Here is a 26778-nt window from a genome sequence, read left to right as displayed (position 1 = left end):
TGTACACTTTACTCCAGTGACATTGGTGTTTTTGCTGCTGCATGAACAAGACTCTCCATTTTTTTGCTCCAAACATTTTTTTTTCTGGCTGTCCCCCATGCCTAGAATGCTCTCTTATTTATATGCAAGTACTGATCTCCCTGGCTTACTTTAAGTTGCAATTAAAATCCCATCTTTTATTAGAAGTTTCTCCCAAAACCCCTTAATTCTAGTGTCTCTCTTCTGTTATTTCCTGTTTAATCCTGTACTGTTTACTTTGTACATACTTGTTTGTAAGTTGTATCTCCCAGTGGATTGTAAGATTCTTGAGGGAAGGACCTTTTTTTTATATCCCCATTGTTTAATACTATATTTGGCACATGGTAAGGATTTAATGCTGATAGGTTGATTTTGTAATTGTAAAGTTTGATCTTGATATTTCTTACTGAGTTTAGTTTAACTTGAATTTTCCTTTGTTGTTATGTGTGCTATCTTGGGCAGTCCTTTGCAATTTGATTCCAATATTTCTATACACTTTTTCCTATACTATACAAAGGCATAGTATTTAAATTTTTTTCATCATATTTTTCTTAAAATTATCTCTTAAAATTCTATCTTCAAATTCACTATTCAAATTTTACTCTCATTTTTTGACTTTATTTCTTCTTCTGCTTCTAAATTTTTGCCTTTTAATTTATTTTGTTCTCTTTACCATAGATAATGTTTTGGAAAGTGTTCCTGTCATTTATTCTAAATTATCTACTACTTTACTACAGATATTAATTTCATATTACATTTATGTTTTTAAAATTTCATCAGTTAATATTTTTGCTCTTATTTGTGTCATTATATTTTTATTTCTAGGAGTCTTAGAGAAACCACTGTAATATTTTCAGCCTTCTTGGATGATTATGATTCAGTTTTATAGGCTGTATAATATTTGTTTATAATGATCCAATCTTCTCAGATGGTTTACTCATTTTTCTTTGTCAGAAGTATGTCTCTATCAATCTTTTTATTGATTTATCTATGGTTTCTTTTTTTAAAAGAAAATTTGCCAAAATTTAAAATAAAAAAAATGCTCAGTCTCTTATCTTTATTATTAGCTAATTCTGAATAAATCACAACATTTAAAAATGCTTAATCTCTTATCTTCATTATTAGCTAATTCCAAATAAAACACAGTATAATTTCTCTTCCTCTATTCTTTATTCCCCCCAGGTCATTATAGTTGAATAAGATCTGTGGTTCTTAAGGTGGCAATACCCATTTGGGTCACCATAGCAGGGAGATTCCAAAAAGTCACTGTATCTGCTACAGTGAGAAGCAGGACATTAGATTTATAATCAGGAATGTTAAAATTCCATATTTTATTATTATCTTTAAAACACCATATTTAGAAGCTACCTGACCTTGGGTAAGTCTCAGTCTCTCAGTTCCATCATCAATAAAACAAGGATGTTAAGCTTTATATTGTCTAAAGCTCCTTCTAACTCTGAATTTAAGACCCTTGATCCATCTTTCTCAATCTAATTCTTTTGGGATCTAACTTTCTTTCAGCAGTTTTTTTTTTCTTTCCATTGTTAGGTTAGCTTTGGAGACTAATTTGATTCATGAGAACAACTCCAATGCACTGGGCAGAAGGTCCCCAGGATACTGTTGATAGGAAATGTGAAAAGTTTTGTTTTGTTTTGTTTGAGCGGGGCTTTAACTTTCCCTCATTACTGCTGCCAACTATCTGCTTCCTCAAGCACTGTATTGGGTAGATGCAAAATGGCCATATCTTTGGATTCATTTTATCACAGCCATCAAATTTTTCCTACACTTAACCTTCTCTCTGGATTGATTAGGTTCTTGGCTTCCAATGCTATAGAGGAAGAAGGAGGAGCAAATCATTCAGGACAATCGTTCAGACAGACTCTATTGATGAGCCCCTTCTATTTACCTTTCCTTCTGCCAAGCCTCACCAATGATATGATTCAGAGACTTCAGCACCATTTGTCAAACTGAAATGCTGCCATAAAATCTATGGCTATAAATGCTATAATGCTATAAAATCTATCTCAAAAACTTATACCTAAAACTGTAATAATTACTTGGGACTTGGATATATTTCAACTATATGAGGGTGGCTCTCAGTATAGGAATGATGGGAATGGAGTCATAAGCTACAATAATATTCTTCTATGAGATATGCTTCAATTAGTTGCTATAAAAAGTACCTTGTACTGATTTGTTTAATTTTTTTTTCTTGTCATTGGTGGTATATTGTTAGGAGCCTTTTTTGTTCATTTTAGGTAGTAAGGGTAGAACTCAGAGCTCAATTTCTTCCCACTTGCCTAGATTCTTAAGATTGCCTTTTCTTTAATTTTATGAGATCCCAGAGAAATGACAATTTGAAGACAGAGAAGAAAGCTTATTAAATGCCTATGGAAATTAAGGCTAAACTGAGTAGATTTTGAATGGAAGTCAAATCCCAAAGATTATCAAAACGGAAGAAACCTTAAAGACCACTTTATCAACTGCTTCATTTTAGAGAGAAGAAAACAGATCAAGAGTCAATGTAAGAGATAGGAATAGAACCAAGTTCAATGAATTTCAGTCTGGTGCTGCATATAATCAGATTGTGAAAATTTGGCTTTCTGAGACATGATCTAAGCTTATTTGTGGTTAGGCCATTCCCAAACACTGGTCATTCGTCAAAATGAAAAAAGGATAAAGAAAAATCAGAAGAGGCTTAGCCCTTCTGGCCATATTCTAGCGCCAAATCCATTCCCAGAGAGAATAGTCCAAAAGTTTCCTCTGAGAAGAAAAGGAACTGTCTTTTTCAACCTTCATTGAATGGTGGGAGGAGAAAGTGGGCTACTACTGTCATCTGTCCACTCTCCTCCCTTTTAATTGGAAGTCCAAGATAATCAAGACTCAAATTGAGGAAGTGCTGGAGATTGGACTCTGCTAGCTATCCACTCTCTTTTCCCATTCCCCCCTCCTTTCCCCTTGATCCATTCAATTTAACTTCTCCTTAACTCTCCCCATTTTCTTAACAAGCTAGGTCTAGCCTTCTTTCATAGGGGATTATAAGTGTTATCCAGGTCCTTCCAATTTTCTACCCAGGAACAAATTTTCTTCCTTGGGGCAAAATGCCTGACTTAGTTCTGAATTAGATGACTGCCTCAGAGGCACAGAAAGTAAAAAATAATAGGTAAGTGATTAATAATGATTGTTATGTTAAAAGTGGTTATAGAATAATAATAAGTGATTAAAAGCCCGGGAACTACTGTAAGCTGAGCCAATTGTATCTGATTTATTTAGATCTAATTTTTAACACTATGTAATTTCATATTCACCCTTTACTATGTATATTGCATTATATATAGGTTTTATTTACTCCTTTTGGTCCATCTTATTGTGGAATGGAAGTCATCCCGATTCTCAAAACCTGTAGCACTGAACCACCACTTCAGTAAGGTCCTATAAAGCTGAAAGAATTAGTAAAGGCCTAATAATGAGTATTCATCCATGACTCTGTCCAGCTCTCACTGAGAGCTGGATCAGGCATCAGGTGATGGATATCTTGGGCATAGAAGCAGTGTGAGAATAGATTCTGTCTAAATCCTTGGAATTCTATCCCATTCAAGGGGGTTCTACTCACTGGGTAAGATCCTCAGGGTACAAAGACACAAACAAAAATAGTTTTTGCCTTTAAAAAACTTATTATTATATCAGGGAGAATAATAGGATATGGATTAATATATGGGCATGTGTATATACATGTATATACACATTTACAGGTGTATATACATATATTGTCAAGACTAATGATGCTAATATTCTGGAGATTGGCAGAGAGGCCAGAGAAAAGGAGTAAGTACTTTCTTCCTTTCAAGTAGCAGCTCATTAGATGAATTCTTTACTACCTTCAAATAACTAACTTTCAAATTCTTACAGTCACCTAGCTGCAAGTTGTAAAGAAATATTTTTTAATTAAATTAAATCCTATCATTCATTCAATGTTATGATTCTAAGACTAGAAAAGACTTGGAGGGCACAAGTGTTTGCACACTGATAAACAATTGTATTCTACTGGCAATTAATCTGAAACTTACTAGGATAATGGCAAATCATTTCCTTAAAGATGTAACTAAGGAATATAATGCTACAAATGGGATTTGATAATGGAATAAAATTTATGATCAAAAGAAGGAGTATGAGCATATTGTGATTTGCTTATTATCTTCTTATAATTTTCAAATATATAATCTAATATTCTAATAAATCTAATGAAATTGGTTAATGAAACATAATTTTAATTATGCAATATTTCAATGTGAGTATTATGATCATAATGTATAAAATAGATTGAAAAATAATACCAATTATAAATTCTGGGCTGAATATATATTCATTGGTAGGAAAATACTGTATTTATAAAACTAATTTTTAAAAATAGCTTTGATTACAGTAAAGAAATAGATTTTTTTTTTACTTTTCTATACTAATATGAAAAACCTTCAAAAATAAAAATAATAAAAAAAGAAAGACAATAAAATTTTAAAAATTACATTGATGTATTTTTTAAGGTGTGCAAAGTACTTATATATATTATTTCATTTCATCCTCACAACAAAGCTATGGGATAAAGGTGATTATTATTTCTATTTTATAGATAGAGGCTTGGATGAAGTGACTTGACCAGGGAAATAATATAGCTAGACTCTGGGGTAAGTACTGATTTATGATACAGTTTTCAAATAAGCAGAGAAAGGAATACAAGAATTATTAATAGATTCATAGAATGCTAGAGCTAAAATCAGTCAGAAATTATTTATTAAGTACTTATTATGTGCCAAGTACTATGTGGCACATAATAAGCACTTAATAAATAAATGAACTTAAGAGACCATTTAGTCCTTTCCCCTAATTTTGCAGATGAATAAAATGATGTTGAGAACAGTTAGATGATATAGTCCAAGGTCACAAAGTTGACATGTAGCAGAATATTAACAAAGATTGAGATTCAAACCTTTAGTATTGTTCTTGGATAAACGGATGTCTTTTAACTATTGTTCTATATATACAACACCAAATATTTGGATGAAAAGTGAAAAATTATGATCTACTGATTATTTTAAAAATGAACATCTTTGACAATTGACTAAAATTTTTGCTTTTCTTTTTTTTCCTTCATTCAGATATGTCATTGTATTCATAATGCACTTTTAAAACTCTAATTTAATGAATTAATTAATACATTTTTATTAGGACCTGTAACTTCATCAATACGGATTTACTCCCTTCACTGATGATGATCAGCAATTCCTCTGTAAAGAGAGAGTTGCCTGAGATATTGAGAAGTTAAGTGACATTATCTGGAGTCAAATTTCAATTGACTTCAATTTGATTCAATATGGATTTATTAAGCAATGATCTTTTTGCTAGTCAGTCTGCTAGATCTCCAGGATTCAAAGACAAAAGTGAAAACAGTTTTCAAGAACTTATATTTCACTAAGGGAAAACAACAGTATACATATTTCTACATCAGTATGAATTTAGATTATATTTTATTAGGTCTAGCCTAATAGTATATGTGTATGCGTGTGTGTATACACATACATATATACAAATGCATAAACACATACATATACAAGCATATGCACATACATACAAAAATGCATATACACACATAAATATTTGTGTACTCTTGTTTTGTGTTATATATAGTATGGTATACTATAATGTATGTAGTATATACACATTTTGCATACTCTTATTTTCCATATATATGTTTATATGTATGCATGTAAATCTAGATATAATATATATACACATTACATATAGACATACTATATATCTATACATACATACACACAAACATACACATATTATATATGTGTATATGGATAGATATCTATATATCTATATATAGATATATCAAGAGAGAGAGAGAGAAGGAAAGACAAGCAAATCATACAAGTAAGACATCAGAATTTGAATTTATCTATTCCTGTCTCTAAGAGTCACCCCCTTAACCACTGTCAACCTGTATTTTAGCAATTATAATAGACAATTAGCACATTAATAATATAAAATAAACATGTCAACAATATCAATTATATATATCATTATATTATATCATTAAAGTTTAATTTAATCTAAACCATGTGATATGCCTTGAATATTAAAACAATGAAGTTAAAAACTCAAAAAGACAAATTTTATAGACCAACAGCTTAAATAAAATTTATGTTAATTTATAATATTTTAGAAGTTTTGCCCAGATGTGTAGGATATACAAGGAAAATTGGAATTTGTAAAAGTGAAACTCTCACATTGCAATGTTATAATCATTAAATGTATGTTTATAAAATACTTAGCAGTAATAACCATAGTATAATTCTTACTAAAATAAGCAAAACATGTTTTCTCCCCAAATTGAAACAGACTATATCTGTGTGACAAGTTTACAAATATCAAAAAGTCAACACAACCTAAATACAACTAAATAGCTGTCAACAATTCAGTGGGAAACATTTCAAAATATATGGTTTGTTGACAATAGTGTACTGTCATCAGAAACTTGTGTGTGTGTGTGTGTGTGTGTCTGTAATATATATATATATATATATATATACCTTTTATTTAGGAATTAATTTAATATAAAATGGCCAGTAAATTAATATCAAAAGACCAAAAGACGTTGCTTTGATACATGAGGCCTACTTTTTATAATTAGCTAAAAATAAACATTTTAGAAATGAATGATCAAAGGGTTGAATCTAACCCAAAGGAAAAAATCCAATGGATCACAGGTTACAATTAAAATAAGAACTCAAGCTGTTAATCTTTTAAATAATTTAATTTTTCTCATATTAAAAGAAGATATTTAAGGGGGAGGGTACACTAAATGCATGTTTTAGGTAATTCTGGTTTATGCTATTTTACTCTCTAACTGTAAAAGAATTCACTTTGACATTAGGTTCCATCAATTCATTTGCAATTTCTAAATGTACATGGAATGAAACCACAACTTACATGAAGATTCTGCTGAGTGTCTGGATGCCTGATTATTTTTTTCTCTGTTCTGAGCCAAAGCACTCCCACTGTTCATGGAAACAAGGTCTACATCCATGTCTTCTCTCCTTACAAGTCTTGCCTGGAAGCAATGGGAGAGAATGTACACAATCGTGAAACAAAATATGGCATTTTCTGAATGCAGCTCATATTACCCCAAATAAACAAACAGGCTCTGTCAAACAACCGTCTTCCAAATGATACCACAATCCTTTATTGCTGCCCAGGCAGAACAAATGCACTATGTCAAAGCATTTTTTGCAAATAAGAGCCGATTTCAAAATTGTGGTTTGCTATTTGAGTCTGTACAACAAAAGAAAACATTTTAGTACTGTAATTTTGAAGAAAATCAATCTTCCAGACAGCTGATGAAACCTTAAACAGCTTAAGATCATTTATTTACCAGTATATAATTTAATTCTTAATTGAATGTCAGAAATGTCAGAACTACTTATTTTCTGTAATATTTAAGTTTCAGCCTATACAAGTATCAGTCCCATTAATAATTGTAACATTTTTATCCTCTAATCATTTATTACAAAAATCATATTGAAAAAGAGATCATTGTTTGTAATTTGTATACAAGTTAACATAAAGGCCCTATATTCTAGAACTGATGACAACACATACAAAATGATCTTGAGGATTAAAAACCCAAATTACCATATTTAAATTCATTCATATTTTGCCTAAGCCCATACTGAAGGATTATTTTTTCTTGGTGATTGAAATAACATTTTCATTCAATATCAAATTTAATATTCAGCATTTAAGCAGATTTAGATATATTTTAAAAATTCATTCATTGTTTTTCCCCAATGAATTCTATGTGCAATGAACATTTTTCAAGCTATTTGGAAACAATTATTAGGCATAAAGAGTGTGAATTCTCTGAGAAAGCATCCTCCTTTTTTAGTGAAAATTTAAAAATACATGAAAAATAACAAAACCAAAAATGTACACTATACAGAATAATAATTGATTGCCCATGAAGTTATCAAAAACAACAGTACTATAATGTATCTGATTAAGACTTTCATATTAAATAAAAATCTGTTTTTTCTTTTCATTCTAGATTCTAGAACAGAAAGCATTTTATAGATCATATAATTCAATCCTTCCATTTTAAAGAAGAGGTCTAAAAAGGCTAGATGACTTTTCACAAGGTCACACAGGGCAGAATTAGGATTTATAATTCAATTTTCAGTGAATGATAATAATAAACATTTATTAATCACCTACTCTATGTCAGACACAGTATTAAGTTCGGGGACACAAAAAGAAGCAAAAGATAATTTCTGGCCTCAAGAAGCTCAGGATCTAGTGTGAGAGACAACAAGCAAACAAATAAATACAAAGCAAGTTATCTATAGATTTTGATAAGAAATAACAGAAGGGAGATACTAGAATTAAGAGAAGTTGGGAAAAAGTTTCTTGTAGAAGATAAAATTTTAGTTAGGATTTAAAGTCAGGGAAGCCATGAGGTGGAGATAAGGACAGCAACATTCCAATATGGGAGATAGCCAAAGAGGATGCAGAGGGTTAAGAGATGAGTGTCTTGTTAATGGAATACCCAGGAGGCCAGTGTTATTGGTTCAAATACTATATGTTGAGTAGTAAGGTTTAAGAAAATTGGAAAGATGGAGTGTGGGCATAAATGTGTTTGGTTACAAAGAACTTTGAGTGCCAAATGAGGATTTTGTACTTTTTCCTAGAGGGAATAGGGAGCCATTGGAGTTTGTTTAATAAGGAGGGAGAGAGGATGACATGGTTGGACCTAAACTTAGGAAAATCACTTTGATGGCAGAATGAAGGATGGATTGGAATGGGGTGAGACTTGAGACAGACAGATGTACCACCATGCTAATGCAATAGTGCAGGTGGGAGGCAAGGAGGGTTTGCACCAGAGTCATGGCAGTATTAGAGAAGCATTAGAGATAGGCTGCATAGTTGAAATGGATCAATTGTCCAAGATTGGATATGGAAGATAACAGATAATTGAGGATGATCAGTCTGTGAGCCTCAGGAACTTGCAGGATAGTGGTAGGACAGGGTGATTTTAAGGGAAATGTAAGTTCAGTTTGGATCCGTTGAGTTTCGAGGTGTCTGAAAAAGATTAGATGAATAGATTTGACAATTGTTAGCATAGAGATAGAGACTAAAACTCATGGAAGCTGATGAGTACCAAGTGAAGTAATATACAGATAGAAGAGAAAAAGGGTCCAGGACAGAACCTTGTGAAACATCTATGGTTAGAGGGTGGGAACTTAAGGAAAACCAGTAAAGGAAACTGACAAGGAACATGCTGTCCAATAGGGAGGAGAAGAACCAGGAGACAGAAGTGTTCTGAAAACCTAGAGAAGAGTTATCAAAGAAAAGAAAATAATAAACAGTGTTGATAATCTATAGAGAAGTTAAAAAAACAAATGAGGATTGAAAAAGATCCATTTGATTTGGTAATTAGGAGATCATTGGTAACTCTGGAGAGACTATTTTCAATGGAACAAGATTAGAAGACTACTTTTTCCAGTATGTTATATTGCTTCCTATGACATTTCATGTTAGTGATCATTTTAGACCTTGAAAAAAAATTAGTGTCCCTAATATTCTTAGCAAATCTATGCTACAATGAAACTTGTATTCTTAAAATAGTATAGAGTATAAAGAGAGACCCTCAATTACTGTCGAAACTTCACTGAATTCTGTCTCCCCAAAGACAGCATGTTGATGTAACCTTCTGAACTCTAATTGGATCAAATTACTTCCAAAAGGTCTTTTCTCCCCTTCTTTCTTAAGGGATGCAGGTTTTTGATAGTGAAACACTTGCAGTGTCTCTATCGAGGTGAAAAATTCAAGGTGCAATTGCTTTGAACCTCTTCTCCTCTCCAGTCTCCCAAATCATCCTCTCCTCTCTGTTCAGCACTGAGATCATTTGAAATAAGCCCCCTCCTTGCCAATATTCTCCATCTCAAAACTCCTCAATATCATTTCCTCTTCTCTTTTCCATTAATCTTTGATAATGATGTGGGCTTTCTATTCTCCAATGCTAGCCTATCTATCGAGCCTACCCACCATGGCATGATTAAAGAGAAAATTGCTCGATGAGCAAAGCAGAATTTCAGTAGCTTAAAAGAAATGTAAGATGTGGAAATTTAGAAATCTCTGCTCTAAATACTGATATGGATTATTTCTGCCCACCCAGTCTCCCTGTAGTAGAGCCTGCCAAAGTCATAGTGGGCTGACCAGCCACAGTCTGCCATACTGTACTTTAAGTTCAACACATTGATGTCATTTTGGTCCTCTTCAAGAACAAAGACAACCAACCAACCAAATCTTACCTTTGGGCTCTATCTTGTTTCCCATTGGTTCAGTTATATTTATATGCATATGGCTCCCAGACTTGTATTTGTAGTTCTAATCTTTCCCAGGACCTCTTGTGCTGGTCATCATCAGCTCTTAGTAGCATGTCTGCATGTCCGATGGGCATCTCATATTCATATGTCCCAAGGAAAAGTGCACTGTATTCCCATCCAAATCCTTCCAAAATTTTCTTTTTCTCTGGAGGATACTACTCTTCCATTGGCCCAATTTCACAATTTCCTCACTCTCCTTTATTGCATATAGTTAACAAATCACCAAACTCTGTCACTTTTACGTCTACAACATCTTCATATCCCTTTTTCTCTACTCACAGAGTCACTGCCTTATTTCTAAGACTCTTCACCCTTAGGCTAAACTACTGCAATATCTTTCTAATTGTTTTCCCTCCTTCCAGTCTCTCTCTTCTACAATCTATCCTCCATACAGCTGACAGAATGAGACCACAAAAGTATATCAGATATTCTTTGTCCAATAATCTCTCATGGCTCCCTATTATTTCTAGGATAAAATACAAATGCCTTTGCAAAGGCAATTATGTTTTAAGCCACTGAGGATTTTTATAAGCATTGCTTTTCATGTACTCCACAACTGAGATGAACTAGCTTCCTCACTATTCTTCACATATACCATTAGTAGTCTTTGCTCCATAGCTTTGCACACAGCACCCCGCCATGACTGAAAAGCATTTACTCTTAATTGTTTCTTAGAAACTTTAATGTTCTTCAGAGCTTGGCTCAGGCACTACCTCTCACTTGAGGCCTTTACGGATCCCTTCAGGTATTAAGCTCCCTAAATGAAATAATTTGGCATTTATTTTGTACATAATTATAAATGTACATGCTGTTTGTCTCCAATAGAATACAAGCCCCTTCTACGAAGGGAGTGTTTTACTTTTGTTTTTGTATTTCTATTGCCTTAATAAATACCTATTGAGTAATTGACACCAAAGTAGATAGAACCTGTTACCTTATATAGGAACACTCCTGGTGTTTCAGTTGACACTCACTATGTACCCAAAGGTTTTAAAGATATTTTTACTTATTTTAGTTCTACGACTTAACATCATCAAGAAGGCAGTCCTCAAAATAAGAAAACCACTAAGAGTATCTGGTTAAGGTCAAGGAAATATTTGTAAACATGTGGCTTTTGAAAAAATCATTAGCATCTGAGTCACCAACAGGCAAAAGATTGGCTCTTTCCATTAAAACACACATAAACACACATGTCAGTCTCTAATTATTTCTGAATATGACAAGAATTTCAAATCAAAAGTCAATTTTCAAAGTGGTACCATCCAGGATCTTATATGCAAACCTAGAATTTGGGTAAGTGGACAAGTTTGTTTCTCATTTGTCTAGCAGTGTAATCAGTGCTGCCACGGGAATATTTAGATTCATTTCTGAAAACATAGTTTCCAAATTTAAAGTGAATCAAGCTAAGTTCCTCCCAGGCTATACAGATGGACACAACACAGATAAGGAAAGCAAAACCACAAACTCCTGCTATAAAGCCCAAAACTACTTTTAAGAATTGATAATAATTCAGTACCTTACAAGTTTACAAGACAATGAATTTCACATTATTTTTGAGTGATTCTGCCCACCCATCCTACTTCAATTTAACCTCACAATGTTGTAATATAACAAATAATCCCTTATTAAATGGTAAATTTGCTCTAATCATTTTTTTTCAGACAGGACCTACTGTGTTTATTCATGCTATTTTTTCTATTTCCTTCCTATGACTTTTCACTGGAAAATGAAGGGTTTAAATTAAGAGAATCACTCCAGCATCAGGACCCTGGATGCACAAACACAATAGGTCAATTCATTTACCCCTTCAATCACAAGCATTTATTAACAACCCACTATGTGTCAGATATCATGCTAAGTGCTGAGAATCAAAGCTACAAAGAAGGTAGAATCCCTATTCAAAATGAGCTTACATTCTAAGGAAGAAGATAATCAGTACATCTAAAATATATGTGGCATAAATTTAAAGTGAATAAATACAAACATATATAAAGATCTCTTCTATTTGACATTCTCACTATAGATACATTCCTGATTACACAGAAACTTTCAGCAACACTAATTAGTAGATTTCTTAATAATTTTTCTTCTTAACAAGAAATATTTTAAAATATTATCTACACCCAAGGCACTGTCATAACCACTGAGATAAGAAATAAAAATAAACAGAATTAATGCTATCAGGAACTTACAATTTAATGGGGAAGATAAACCATGTCAACATCTAATCATAATACAAAACATAAATGCATTAGGAATACAAAGTGCTACTAAGCTCAAAAGAGTAAATAGGTGAATCAGTGGAGGAGGAGCTGCTAACTGATTCAACTTGTGAAGTCCGAAGTTAGAAGTATGAAAAGGAGAAAAAACAAACTCTTTTTAGGTACAGGAAGAATCAGCCAAAGAAACAGCGAGACAGGCGGTATGAGTAAGTAGCCTAACTCAGGAGAACTTTTCTGTGAGATAAGGGGAACAATGTTGAGTCTGACTTCCAGAAATGCTTGAACTTGAAATAGGAAGGTGGGGAAAGGCAACTGAGTGACTTTTAGTAACAAAGTAGTCAGCGGAAAGCAACTAGTTAACTTAAAGCAACTTGTTAATTTAACCTTTATCCAAGCGGTGTAGCACAAAATTGGGAAGGAAAGTAAAGACAAATTTTATGCAAAAATTTGAAACTTTCAAAAAAATTTTCTACATAAAATGTGTGAAGGGAAATAAATACACCAGATGGATAAGTATATGAGTCCTTTTGGTACATCTTGCTCCTTTTGGCTAGGAATCTCAAAGTCTTCCTTTATATAACTATAAATGCTTTAAATTGATACAGTCCCTTAAAAGTTGGTTGTTTATCATCCATCCGATAACTGGAATACAGATTTTCTTTAGGATTTTTCAGTACTCTTGGTGGCTAGATGCATAAAGTGAGCTATGATGAAATAAAGACTTTTGGTCTTAAATATGTTTTAGCTGAAATAGATAGGTAAAGTCCCAACTTCTAATCCTCACAGCATTTACACAGTCAGACTTCTACAGGCCTTCAATTAACATCTAAAGCAATTCTATGAATTTTAATTAAGGATATGCTTAAGGTATGAGAATTGAACGAAGGTTTAATTTCCATAGTTACATAAAAAGAAAATATCAGAAAAAAATGAAATTTAAATCAGAAATGAAACTGAAATCTAAGAAATGAAATCTAGGGGTTAGGTTGATGCAGAACAACAAGAAATACAGAGAGACTGCCAATACCCAATGGGGAACTGTTGGAATCCTTACTAACTGCTAACTAATTAGAGTTGATCTAATCTTACAAGAAGATGTTTTGGGCAGAACCTGAAACAAGGTACTAAGTAGAACTAATTAATACAAGGCTTGTGTTCACACCTTTACTCATTGGAGTTCAATGAGTTCATACCTCCCTTGAAGCTCTTTGGGCCAGAGAGCACTATGGGAGAAAACCCATAATCCCTCTCTCTGGAAGGAGCATAAATAGGCCAATGGGCCAGTCGAAGAAGTTCTTCAGAGTGAAGAAGCTACAAGTCGGGATTTCAGCAGAATTATGCCAGAAGCCCTCTCTTTAAGGCAAGACAGATTCAACTTGGTACTGGCTCTGGAGGCTGAAGAAAGCAGAGGTAGAAGCAAAGTACAAAGCGGCAAGAGCTCTTGGAACCAAGCAGAGAGATAGGCCTTTAAGCTAACCGGGCTATATTGGAGATAATAAAAGATCTGAACTTTTATCACCTGGCTGTATTTTGAGAAGAAAAAGCTCACCACAGGGAACTATGACCAATTAAGGTAAATGCCATGGGGAGATGTAAGAAGGGGTAGGGACTTATACTCACTTGGGGAATTTAAGCATTTCGGATAGAATGTAACCTCAATAGTACCAAACCATTGGAGGAAACAGGGGAGGGACTTGATTTTCAGGACAGAGAATAAAAGGCTGTGTGCTTTCACACTTTAAAGGTGTGCCTACTAGTTTAGACACCTCTTTTTTTCAAGAATATAAAATAAAATCATTCCTGGATTCATCAGCAAGTCAGAGGAGTTCTTAGGAAGAAGCTTGTTTCTTACAAGGGGTCCCCTCTCAAGTTCTGGTTCCTTTAAGAGATCTTTTCTGATAATCCTATTACTGACTCACCTTTTCATGTGTAATTATTTTGAATATAGCCTATATGTACTTATTGGTGGACATACCTGTATCATGCTACAGAGATGTAAGTCTCATTAGGGTAGTGATATGTCACACTTTTGTATTTGTATCAGCCTGGCAATAGAAGGAGCTAAATGAAAAATGTTTTGGATTAATTAATTGATGGAGCAAAGAGTAAGATACTGGGCTAAGAAAGGCAAAATAAAGTCGATTCTTTTTTTTTTTTTTTTTGGCAGGGGTGGGAGGGGAAGAGGGGAAGGGATAGGCCCAAGTAGACTTTCTCTCCAGATCAGTAGTTACAATCACCTAAAGAGCCCCGTGCAGAGGAATTGTATGAAGTCCAAAGACTTATCTAGCCTTTTTATTCCTTTATGAAGTATATAAAGAGGTTCTGTTTGATGGAATTAGGAAAATAGCCAGCTATTGGCTGCCCTATAATAGACTACGACTAGGACTAACAGAAAAATAAATAAACAAATAAAACTAATATAACCCTGGATATTCTCTGGGGATATTCAGACTGAAAGAAGAAAGCTACTTCAAGGTGTGTAACCTCTGGAAACACTAAAAATGAACCAATTACAGATTCCAGATGAACTAGTCTTGGAGGTCAAACACCGAGTTATGGAGGAAAGCAGGCCCTTGGAGCCTAGTTTCATGTTCTGCCCAGTAGAGATGATGGGCCTAGAAGAACAGTACAAAAATACCACAAGATGAGAAAAGTTATCAGAACCCTAGAGTCCCACAGGTGTAATGTGCTTCGGCTAAACGTATTCTCTCCAAGTATGCTTTGTTACCAGCACACACTTAAATTTGGACCCACTTTTCCCAGTGACATTTCATTTGTGGGCCAGTATGCTTCAGGTTTATGGGGATAGGGCTTTTTGGCTATTGTTCCTACTAAAGCATCTTAGTAAATGCATTTTCTAATTGTTTCTCCTGGACAGCTTTCTGGTAAGTGAGAGGAGAGGATTAGTGAGCTATAATTTTATCCATTAAGCCCTTGATATAGTATCTACTCCATGGGGGACCAAATCTACCATTGTGAGTTGGGGGAAAGTATAGGCCATGGAAGAGAATTACATAGCACATACTTCATCCAAGATATATTTGGAGGGCCTCCATTGAAGAGATTATCAATTGGATACTCCTTCTTATAATTCTTAGTCTTTCAGGGACCCAATGGAGAAAACACAGGTTTTAAAAATTATTATTATTTTGTTTTAGGCTATAGTTGGTCAGTTAATTTTGCATTGTTTTCCCCCTACAAATCATAGTAGTTTCTTTAACATAATTTTTATAGAGGGTTAAGGCTTATCTTTCAAAATGTGTCCATTTTTAATATGGGAATTGATATGAGCAGTATCCATGCTAAGTTTTTAGCATGAATACTGATGACTGGAAATGCACTTAGATATATAGATGACTCATAATTAAAGGACTGGCTCATTAATTAAAGGTCAAAGATAATTAAAACATTCTGTAGGATATATAAAACTAGAGTTCTTTGTGTGTGTGTGTGTGTGTGTGTGTGTGTGTGTGTATGTCCTAGAGTCCCTGTTTCCAGTTTTGACAGATTGGTAAATCCCTTCTTGGAATCAAGGCTTTAATCCATAATGTAGATTAAAGAATTACAAAAAGAAACCATTTATATTGAACTAAATACATATTTTTGCCCACCTACATCCAAGGACCCCAATTAAGCGGTCTCAATAATAAATAATAGCTAATAAAATTTATATAGTATCTGCTATGTATCAGGTTGATGTACAAAACAACTCCTGAAGATAGGTCATATTTTTAATCATCATTTTTTGCATTTAAGGAAACTGAGGCAGACAAGTTAAGTAACTTGCCTAAGGTCACACTATTACACAGCAGTGAAATCAAATCTTTAGGACAAGTCAAATCTTTCATCCACTCTGCTACCTAGCTGCCTAATCAAATCTCATTTCATTTTATACATAAGGAAATTGTAATATCTTTTTTAGCTTCCTCAGTGACTTGCCATGTGTGCACACATGAATCATCAGAAGGGGGGTAATCATCCATTTTGAAAATCACTAAGGAAGTTTTTTTGTCTTGAATATATGCCCTGAGAAGACAACACACTGCCCTATTATTGCTATCAAGTCGAGAATTTGCTGCTCAAGTCCTTGAACAGGGAATCACCAATTTCATATTCCTTTTCTTCTTCTCATGACTCTCATTGGATGATTTCTCACCTGAGAGTTTTTGTGGCTCTTCTATATCATTCGTTGGAAGACAAGGAGTTTTTTCTTCCTCAGTATATCAAATTCCTCCTTTTCAGGAAGTCTCAAAGTTCAGGGTCTAGATTCTGATGGATGAACTGGACAATACATCCCAGTGCTCTGCTGTACTCTAATGTTCTTCAAAATTTAGTTGTAGCATACAAAGAGGGATAAAATTATATAGCCTAAGTGAAAAAATGGATTACTACATCTGGCTTCTAGGTGAAAAAAAGTTTTAGGGAAAAGAGCAAAATGAGAAGGATATAGCTGAAAAAAAGGGTACGAAATCATGTAATCGGCTTGCAGGGGCCTAGATTAGTGAAAAAGTAAGAGATTGAATCTGATGATGATAAATTTGGCAAAATTTGGAAGAAATTGAGAAAAATTTAAGGGAAACAACCTCCGTATTCTACTACCAATTTGAAAGAGGGAGCAGGACCAAAGTCAAGTAAACAGAAAATTATAAAAATGGGTGATGTTTAAGTAGGATAAGGGAAGGTTTAAGGGATTAGGGAAGAACCTGAGGAGATAAATTCAAGAAAGAAAAGGAAGACACAATTGGTATGAGAAAGAAAAGTAAGTAAGAAAAGGTTCAGTAGAACAATTTAGAGGGTTAAGAAAATTGATAAAGTAGGACAGAGTTCAAAATATTTAAGTAGGAAAAAAAATAGTACAAGCCCAAAGGAGAGTTGAGTATGCTGGTATTGCTGAAAACTGAGAAAGAAAGTTGAATGAAGTTGTCAAGTTATTAAGAGATAATTGGTTGTAAAAAAATTTTAACCAGATGCCAAGGATTAAGGTAGAAACACCCATAATTAGTTAAACAAAGCAAGATTGAATATTTCAACTTATGAAGAATAAGAGAAAATTTGCAGTAACTTACATTATATGCAAAATGTTTACATTTCTGTGCATTGAGGATTTTCTGTGCTTCAAATGTAGCCCGATCTTCTTCTTTGAGGAAATGAAGGGACTTGAAAAATGCTTCTTTACACTTCAGGTTGTTGGGAAGAAGCAAGTTTTCCTAAAGGAAAATGGGGAAAAGGGAAATGAGGAAGAAACGAGACTTAACTTTTATCAGGATAGTAGTGGAGAATGGAAAAGTGTTACCCAGAGGAGAAAGGGAAAGAAATAGATCTTAAAAACAATTTTGAAACTTTCTGAGGTGGACACTCTGAGGAGGAAAAAAACTCCAAGGAATCAGAGTAGGACCACAGAAACCACTAGGGAAGAGATTAGTCAGTATGATTCAGGTAAAGAATTAAAGAATAAGAGGAGTTGGTGATTCCTAGTTCAGAGAGACTGAGACAGCTTTTTCTCAATATTAGAGCAACAATTAGGGAAATATTGTCATCCTTAAGGCATGTATACAAGAAAACAAAACAAACAAACAATTTTTTTTTTGCCTCAAGTCTAGGTAGACTGGGGGAAGGTTTCTAAATAATTATAAAATCTCAGAAAAGAAATGGAAGCCCATGGGGTTGGGAATGGAGGAGGGAATTGCAATTTCCTCAATATTGCCCATTAAAGGAAAGTGATGCAGAACAGAAAAATTAATTTGGGAAGTGAAAAGTTGGCTAAGAAAATGAAGTCTGACACTAGATTTTGATGCTGACATAAAGGTAACAAGAGGCTGCACCAGTGGGGGAGTCTGAACCTCCTGCATTTTTCCTTTCATTTTGCTTTCCTAGCCTTGGGTCATCTCAGAACCCAAGCTGGATATGCAAGGAGCAGGGAGAACTGACTTCACCAGGAGTGCTCTCTTACCTTGCCTTTTCTTTTAGACCAAGCTGCTTGACTGCTCACAAGCCTTGGATGATATAGGAATCAACAACTTCATTCCTTCTGATGAAATACAAAACCACCATTTGCCCTATCACTGCCTCTTAGAATGTCTAGGCTTTTTCATCTGCCTTCTGTACCCTATGGTCCTTTGGCATTGCCATCTTAAATGCCCATGTAACTTAAAGTTTAGACTTTGCCAACTAATCTACTGCTCCACACAAGACTTTGGAGTTTTTGCATTAACCCTGAAGCTGAATTTTCTTATATGATTGTTTCCCCCAATTAGAGTGTAATTGGGATTAAAATATTTGTAACTCCAGTTTAATAAATAATTTTTTATTTACTCATTAAAATCTGTACCATGGATTACAATAAAGAAATAGCAGATTCCTGACCAGAGATAAGAGTATTCCAAAAATAAGAGTATTCCAAAAATAAGAATGGAAATAATGTATTTGGGAGGTGTTCTATAAATCTAATCAAAGTAGCTTTAAAATAAAAAGAATGGGGGGAAAGGAAGACTGTTTATATATAGCTCTCCTTAGATAGAAGCTACCAAAAAAAAAAAAGGAAGGAAAAGAAAAAAGAAAAGAAGTAGCAACAGAGATCCTCAGAAATTCATAGGAGGAAAAATCCAGGAAAAGAGGTGATGATAAGATCCAGAAACTTACAAATATCCAAAGTTTAGACAAGAAACTAATATTCTTCTCACAAGGAGTTAAATTTTATCTCACAGGCATCAGTGGAACTTGGTAGTATAGAACCAATGAATAGGCTATGGTACTAAATGGATATATCTTATTCAAAATAAAGAGGGTAGATGGATGTGGGTGGTTATGGAGTTACACTGAACACTAAAAAAGCATTTCCATTTGAGTACAATCAGTAATTAGGCAGGGAAAGCATGGCAGAGAGTATTTTGGATGAAGGTCAAAATAGGGAGAAACAGAAGTGATTATGTTATTATAATACACTAAAGAGCACCTGGACAGAAAAAAAGAAAGCTATGATTTGGGGAAACAAATCATAAATCTGGCACAGAGGCATGATGTAGGAATGATGGGGGAGTTTAATTATCCAAACCCCGGATGGAGCTCTCTCAATGCCAGAATCAGTTTACATCATAATTTTTTGATTGACTTTACTACCAATTTCAACTTTCAAAAAGTAGAGGAATCAACAAGGGGAAATTCAGTTCTGGATTTATCTCATTTACTTGAAGAAACTGCTGGGTTGCTGGATTGTTAATGATAAGAATTCTGGGAGAAATTACAACAATTGTGATAGAAAAGGAGAAGCCCTTTATATTTAAGAAGGCATATATCAAAGGGCTCAGAAACAAGATAGATGGTATCCCATGGAATGAAATGCTTCAGAGAAAGGAGAACATACCAAGATGGGTAGGAGGTACTCAGGAATAAATTTCTAAAGATAAAAAACAATTTCACTGAAGAAAAAAGTGGGGTTTTGAAAGTATGATTTTTCTTCTTAAAACAAGTTTTTATTGATACCTTTTGTTTTTAACATGAACCTAATTATCCCTAGTATCCTTCCTCAAAGTGCAATTCTATATGGCAAAGAGCATTTTTTGGAAATTTATTTTATTTTTCCAAATATATGTAAATATACTGTTCAATATTTTTTATCAATTGATAAAAGTTATATATATGCAATAATATTTTAAATAGAAATTTTTCAAGACAAAAGAAAAAGAAAAGAAAACCAGCACAACTGATCAATATATTGAGAAAATCAAAAACTATGTGATGTGTTTAGAGTTGAAAAACTGAGAAGATGTAATGTTTCATAGCTAGTATGGATTTCAGTTAAAAGCTAATAGCTCTACATGTTGCCATGTCTACAGCTCAGAAATTTTTTATGGAAACAAGGAACAGTAAAATATCCAAGTTCACTGACAAAATCTCTATCCATGGGATATTAAAGTTCAGGGGATGTAAGAGGCAGCAAATTGACAGAAGTTTACTCAATAGTAAGCTGTGCAAAGATTCAACTACTATTATGGGTCCTAAAAAGAACAAATACATTGAAAACTCCTCTTTTCTATCTAAAAATTGATGGGATTTTTGTGAGAGTAGTGATGGATAGTGAATATGTGCTAGAAGAATCTATTTGCTTGCAGTGCAAAGACTGTCAAAAGCTAGATATTAGCTCAAAAGATGATGATTCTCAGGGTGAACTGAGTAGAGGTACATAATAAATTTTGTTAGAGGGTCTTGGGCCCTCTTGGCCTGATCTCACATTTCTGCTTGATTTTTTCTTTAACTTCCCTATTTTTGTTGATATAAGACTGTCCTAGCAATCTAGGTTCAAAACCTCAGGCATCAATTTGACTCTGCTTTCTTCATTTCTATTGTTGAATAAAATTTAATCAGGTTCCAAATTTTAATGTAGCATCATAGTGTAATATACGTGAGAACTCCAGAAGAGCTACTCTGGGTTCAAGGTATTCTGAGTTTGAATTCACTCAAAATCTATACATGAACCCTGACTAATAAGTTTACTTTTTATTAGTTAACACAAGTATGTAATGAGTAAAATAAGCATAATATTTTCCCCATCACAGATATATATATATATGTGTAATCTGTTGGATTCTGAGGTCCCTTAGTTTCCTCAAAGGTAAGATCATTTTTACTCTCTCAAACAACTGAAGGGGAGGAGGAAAGACAAATCTTACAATTCCATATTCTTCCTTTTATATGTAACTATAGCTAATTCTAGGGCGGCTATGGGTTACTTTATATAGTTAGATCCACACAAAATTTCTAATACCCATCCTCCCCTTTCTTTTCACAAGCCACCACTAAAGTCCAAACCCTCACTGAGTTTCCCTGAACTATTTAAAAATATTTTCCCCTTGTTTCCAGTCTTTCCCTTTTTTGTTACAATTATGTTTTATACTTAACTAAAAAAGAAAAAAAATCCTAATGAAGAGATAGGATCATGTCACTTCTATATTAAATACCATTATTTCCTATAGGAAAAATATAGTCACCTTAGCAATAGAAATTCTTTACAAACTGGTCCCAACATATCTTTTTTAACCTTATATCTAATGACTCCACTTCATTCATTCTATGTTCTCACCAAAAGCACTAACAGTTAATTCCTTATCTTTTGTGACTCAATGTTTTTATAATCTATTTTTCCATGCCTAGAATGCTCTCTCCCCTCTTCTCCATTTATTGAAGTATTTTTTTCAAGGCAAATATCAGATGCTATTTCCTCCAATAAATCTTTCCTGCTCTCCATAGGTAAAATGATTCCTCTAGGTTTTTTTGGAACATTTTGTCCAGAAATTGCCTTTGTCCTTATGATGTTGTATTTAGTATACTTCTCTATGTACATATTTAATTTCCCACCCCATGTATTGTAAAGTACCCGAGTATAAGGGCTATGCTTTTTCCAAGTTTGTATTTCCATAATCTATTTCACTTCATATAATAAGGATTACATAAATGGTCCCTGGATTTAACATAAATAATTTCCCCTGATAATACAGTCATTTTGACGCAGTAGCTGAGATTAGAGGAATTAGGATTTCATAGGATTGGAGGAAGATGTTTTTGAATAATACTACATGGATGTAGTAAGAGTAACATATTTAAATAGTTTTTTTTTTTTTGGACAACCTAATAAGGGAATGGGCCCTAGACCTAAAAAAGAGAGAATTCAAGTTTCAAGTGGAAGTTATACTAAATGAACTTTGAAATCTCTTCAGTAATTATAGGAGTACTAAGTTAGAGAAACAAGAAAGTAAAAATAAAATGAGAAAAAGTAGTAGATAAAGGGAACTGAAGAGTCAAGATAAGGGTTGTTTGTTTTTCCAAGAAAATCAATGATGAGTATAAACATGAATGAAATGTTAAAAAAAAAAAAAGAATGAAGATCAGAGAAAGAAAAATGTGGTTGCGGAAGAGAATATAAGAGAGAACAGGATTGAGGACATTTGTAGCAAGATGACACTTAAGAAGAGGAATGGTTATTTCCTCACAAAATTTTCAACATTAGATAACATTGTACAGTATCATTATTACATAGTTATTGAATCCTGTTATCCAATCACCATAATAAGGATTTTTTTGTGAATTCAACTTTGTACATGGATAAGTTAAAGTTCTAGAAATTCTCTAGCCTAAATTTGTCTCTACCTAAATGAATTTATCCCTCTTAGACCAGAAGCATACTGAAAATGTAGCTGCCTAAACATGAGAGGGAGGAGTTTCTCTTGCCCTTCCCTCACAAATTTTCCCTCGGTAGAAACAGCTTTGCCCAGTCTCCTCAAAAGGATTTCCAAAGGAACCATTCCAAGATTATTGGGGTCAATAGTGAAAGAAGACAATCAGTACAACACCTGGAGAATCTCAGGTGGCTATGTTCAGATGCTCAGCATCCCTTGGGCCACCAGCTCCTATTAGGATCACTTCAGGTTCTACACACCTGTGTGGAAAATTATTTTATTTTTTTTTACCTTTGTGTAAACATGGACTAACAACCACAGATGTGTTTACCGGCCCACTTAACCCTTAAAGAGGGACAAGCCGGGTTTAATATCTCTGTAAAACCTGATGTAGTGAGTGTTCTGCAGCACTGTTTCATTTCTGTAGGAATTCAATAGGACATCAGAAATCTCTCTGGGAAAACATCTTGATGAAACAATGGAAAGTGGGGAGACTCCACTAGTATGGGATATAGTTCTGGAAATGCTAGAAACAGAAAAGAGAAAGAAATTAAAAATATAAAGATAAATAAAGTCATGCCTATTTTCTGATGATATGATGGAATATTTGGAAAATGCTAAGGAATTCAGCATAGATACTGGTCGAGATCATTAATAGTTTCAGCAAATTTTAAGCCAACTGTGTTTCTATATAATAATAAAATCCAAGAAACAAAATAGAAAGTCAAGTTTCATTCCAAATAGCTATAGTACAATGCATAAAATATCTGAGGACTAACTTAGTAAAGCGCACAAAAGACTGGTAGTGATTCAGTTACCAAGTGTTCCTTAAAGAAATAAATAACTTAAATAGCTGAAGAAATTATTCAGTGCTCATGGCTAGGCTGTGCCAACATAATAAAAATGGCAATGCTATCAAAGTTAATTTATATTTTTAATATTAAACAAATCAAATTATGAAAGTGATGCTTTATAGAACTTGGTAAAATTCTAACAAACATTATTTGGAAAAAAAAAGAAAAGAAAAATAGAGATGGGAGACAGAAGAGGGGAACAGCATATCTAAATCTAACACTATAGTTTAAAGCAGCAGTGGCATTATTTAAAAAGTAGAGTGATTAAACAAAAGAGAAACCAGGATAATGGAACCCAATTAATGCAATGTTGGATAAAAAGGAAAACAAATTATATAGATAAATACTCCTTTGATTAAAAACTGCTTGGATAACTAGAAAGCACTCTAGCCGAAATTAGACTTAGACTAATACCTTAAAAATTCAAATAGAAATTAATCTTTCTATGGTATATTGATTAAAATGCCCCCAGCAAAGCAACACTACCTATGTTGTCTCATATTTTAATTTTTTTTTAACATTTCTCGGTTATGTTTTAATCTGATTTAAGCTACAATAGAAAATTTTGCTAGTCTTGAGTTTGACACCTTTGTTTTAATATCATAATTCTATGACATATCCTAAATGTATAAGCAATATTATTATTAAAGATCATACTATTAAAAATTATCAGAGAAATAAGTAATATATTTCTTAGCTATGGCTAGGAAATATATTCCTAATCAAATGAGAGAAAAAGGCAATTAAAAAGATAAAATTGATAACTTTTATTATATGAAATGGAAAATCTTCTGCACAGACAATATGATTGCGCCTACAATAAATATGGGGAAAAAAATCTCTGTATCAAATTTCCCTTATTTGGGTTGGGAATCAAAGATATATAAACAATTAATAAATTCATATAAGAATAATCACCATTCCTTGATAAATGATCAAATGATAAGAACAAACAGTACTTCAAAGTAGAATTATAAAGTATTCACAAGCACATGAATAATTAGAAAAATGCAAATCAAAACAATCCTGAGGTTGTTCATATCCTGAAAATTGGCAAAGATGATTAAAAAAAAGACAGTCAACGTTAGTTGTAAAATAATAGGTACAGTAACACAACACTGGTAGAGCCATGAAATGGTACAACTATTCTAGAAAGCAATTTGCAATTACACAAATAAAGTGATTTTTGAACTAGAGACTATTATTACATTACATGTCAAGGAAGCCATTGATAAAAAAAAAAAAAAGAAAGCCCCCATATATACTATACATTTGTAACTGCACTTTTTGTGATAGAGAACTGGAATCAAAGGAGATGCTTATTGCTTGAAGAATGGCTAAACAAATTGTAGTGCATAGATATAATAGAATATTGCCATGATGTAAGAATATATATATGATATAAATACAGAGAAACATGGAAAGATGTACATCAATTGATTCAGAATGAAATCAAGTAAAAACATGAAACAATCTAACCAACAATATAAATATAATATAAATGGAAGGAACAACCACACTCAAAACCCAAAAGTGAATGTTACAAAATTAAAAATCAATTGTGACTCAGATGAAGAGTCCCTTAGGGAGAGGTGGGAAGTATAAAGATATTACATATTACATGTTTCAGGGCTTTTTCAATGTATTGATTAGTAATGCTGATTCCCCCCCCCCCATTCTTTCTTTCCTTTTTCCTTTCATTTTAAAAAAAAATATATTTTATTTGTTATATGAGATGGCTCTCTGGGAGGGAAAGGAGAAGAATATCAGGAATAACTATGATATAAAATCAATTAAAACATTTTTAAAAAGAAAGTGGGGAGACCTATGTGTAAATAGAAAGATTTCTAAAGTACTCTGCGCTTCATCTGTCCTTAAGAGAGACTTCTGATCAGCTATTAACTGTGCAGGGGGTAGAGAACCTCAGAAGTGAAACCAAGGCTCTCTGTTCACAATGTGGGCAGAAGCCAAAAAAGATTTTGTTAGATAAAATCTCTGTGCTGCTGGCAGCCTGACCTGCATCTGTTTCTATCTGTTGTGACTGGAACCTGAAGCAAGAAATCTGAGACCAGACTATTCTTGACCCGGCCACATCCTGAGCTTCTCCCTGTGGCGATAAGGACCAGTGCTGTAGAAATGAACAGAAGCAGAAAACAGGATCGAGAGGTGGTCCAGAGGCCTGGAGACTGACAGTTGTCTCATTGTTGGTGTTCAGTCAGTCTGAAGTAAAAGGATTGCTGGGCTGGGAGCAGGAGTCTGATCAATTTCCCCTGCAATGCCCCTGTATTCCTAATCAAACTTAAAGGCCCAGAGTTGTGACCTCAGGCACCCGGCCATTAAGCCCTCTCCAGGATCTGCTGGCAAGACTGCCTTAGAGTCTTTAGAAGGTACTTGGGAGAGGATAGTCTAGTAGAAGGCAGCTTGGGAGAGTCAGTTTGGCTGGAGCAAAGAGTGTGTATCCATTTTTCATCCATTTCTGCTATGTCATATAAACCATTAGAACACAGTGAATTGAGTCAGTGTATTCTATGAGTATAAGCATGGGCTAAAGAGAGGGGGGATGAGGTGGAGTGCTACTGACAGAGAAACAAAAGTCCACATGGGGAGACAGGATGGTACAATTATGCAGATAGATGGGTGGATAGATAGGTAGACAGATAGATAGATAGTTGGATGGAAAGAAAGATAAGTGGATAGATAAATAGATGGATGATAGATGGAAAGAAAGATAGAGAAATGGATGGATAGATAGATGTATGAATGGATAGATAGGTGGAGAAATACATAGATAAATAGATGGATGTATGGATGGATGGATAGGTGAATAGATATATGGATAGAAAGAAAGATAAATAGATGAATTGAGAGATTAATTGATGGACAGATAGATGGATAGATAAATGTGTGGATAGATAAATAGATGGAGGGATAGATAGATAATGGATGGATAGATGTGTGTATAAATGTGTGGATAGATAGATAGACAAGATAGATGAACACATGTGTGTTTTTATGTAAATATATTTTTAATGCTTTTTTGCTCATTATTTCCTAGTCTAAGCGTCCTAAG

At 33.7% G+C, this 26778-nt stretch overlaps 1 protein-coding gene across 7 annotated transcripts in view; it reads right to left on the bottom strand.

The window, feature by feature from the left end:
• LRRIQ1 (leucine rich repeats and IQ motif containing 1) overlaps window positions 1–26778 on the bottom strand; it is a 323563-nt gene that overhangs the window by 28657 nt on the left and 268128 nt on the right. For 6 of the 7 annotated variants that reach the window (XM_051963292.1, XM_051963293.1, XM_051963297.1 and 3 more), the window contains 2 exons: window positions 17752–17892; window positions 7012–7132 (listed from right to left, as the gene is read on the bottom strand). In XM_051963292.1, coding sequence (XP_051819252.1) covers window positions 7012–7132; window positions 17752–17892 — 262 coding nt within the window. The remainder of the gene's footprint in view (window positions 1–7011; window positions 7133–17751; window positions 17893–26778) is intronic. The other variant, XM_051963295.1, reaches the window with a different exon arrangement.

The sequence above is a fragment of the Antechinus flavipes genome, chromosome 5 (genome assembly GCF_016432865.1).
Source record: "Antechinus flavipes isolate AdamAnt ecotype Samford, QLD, Australia chromosome 5, AdamAnt_v2, whole genome shotgun sequence".
NCBI lineage: Eukaryota > Metazoa > Chordata > Mammalia > Dasyuromorphia > Dasyuridae > Antechinus > Antechinus flavipes.
The sequence above is the reverse complement of the archived record's forward strand: the minus strand, read 5'-3'. Positions and strand labels throughout refer to the sequence as shown.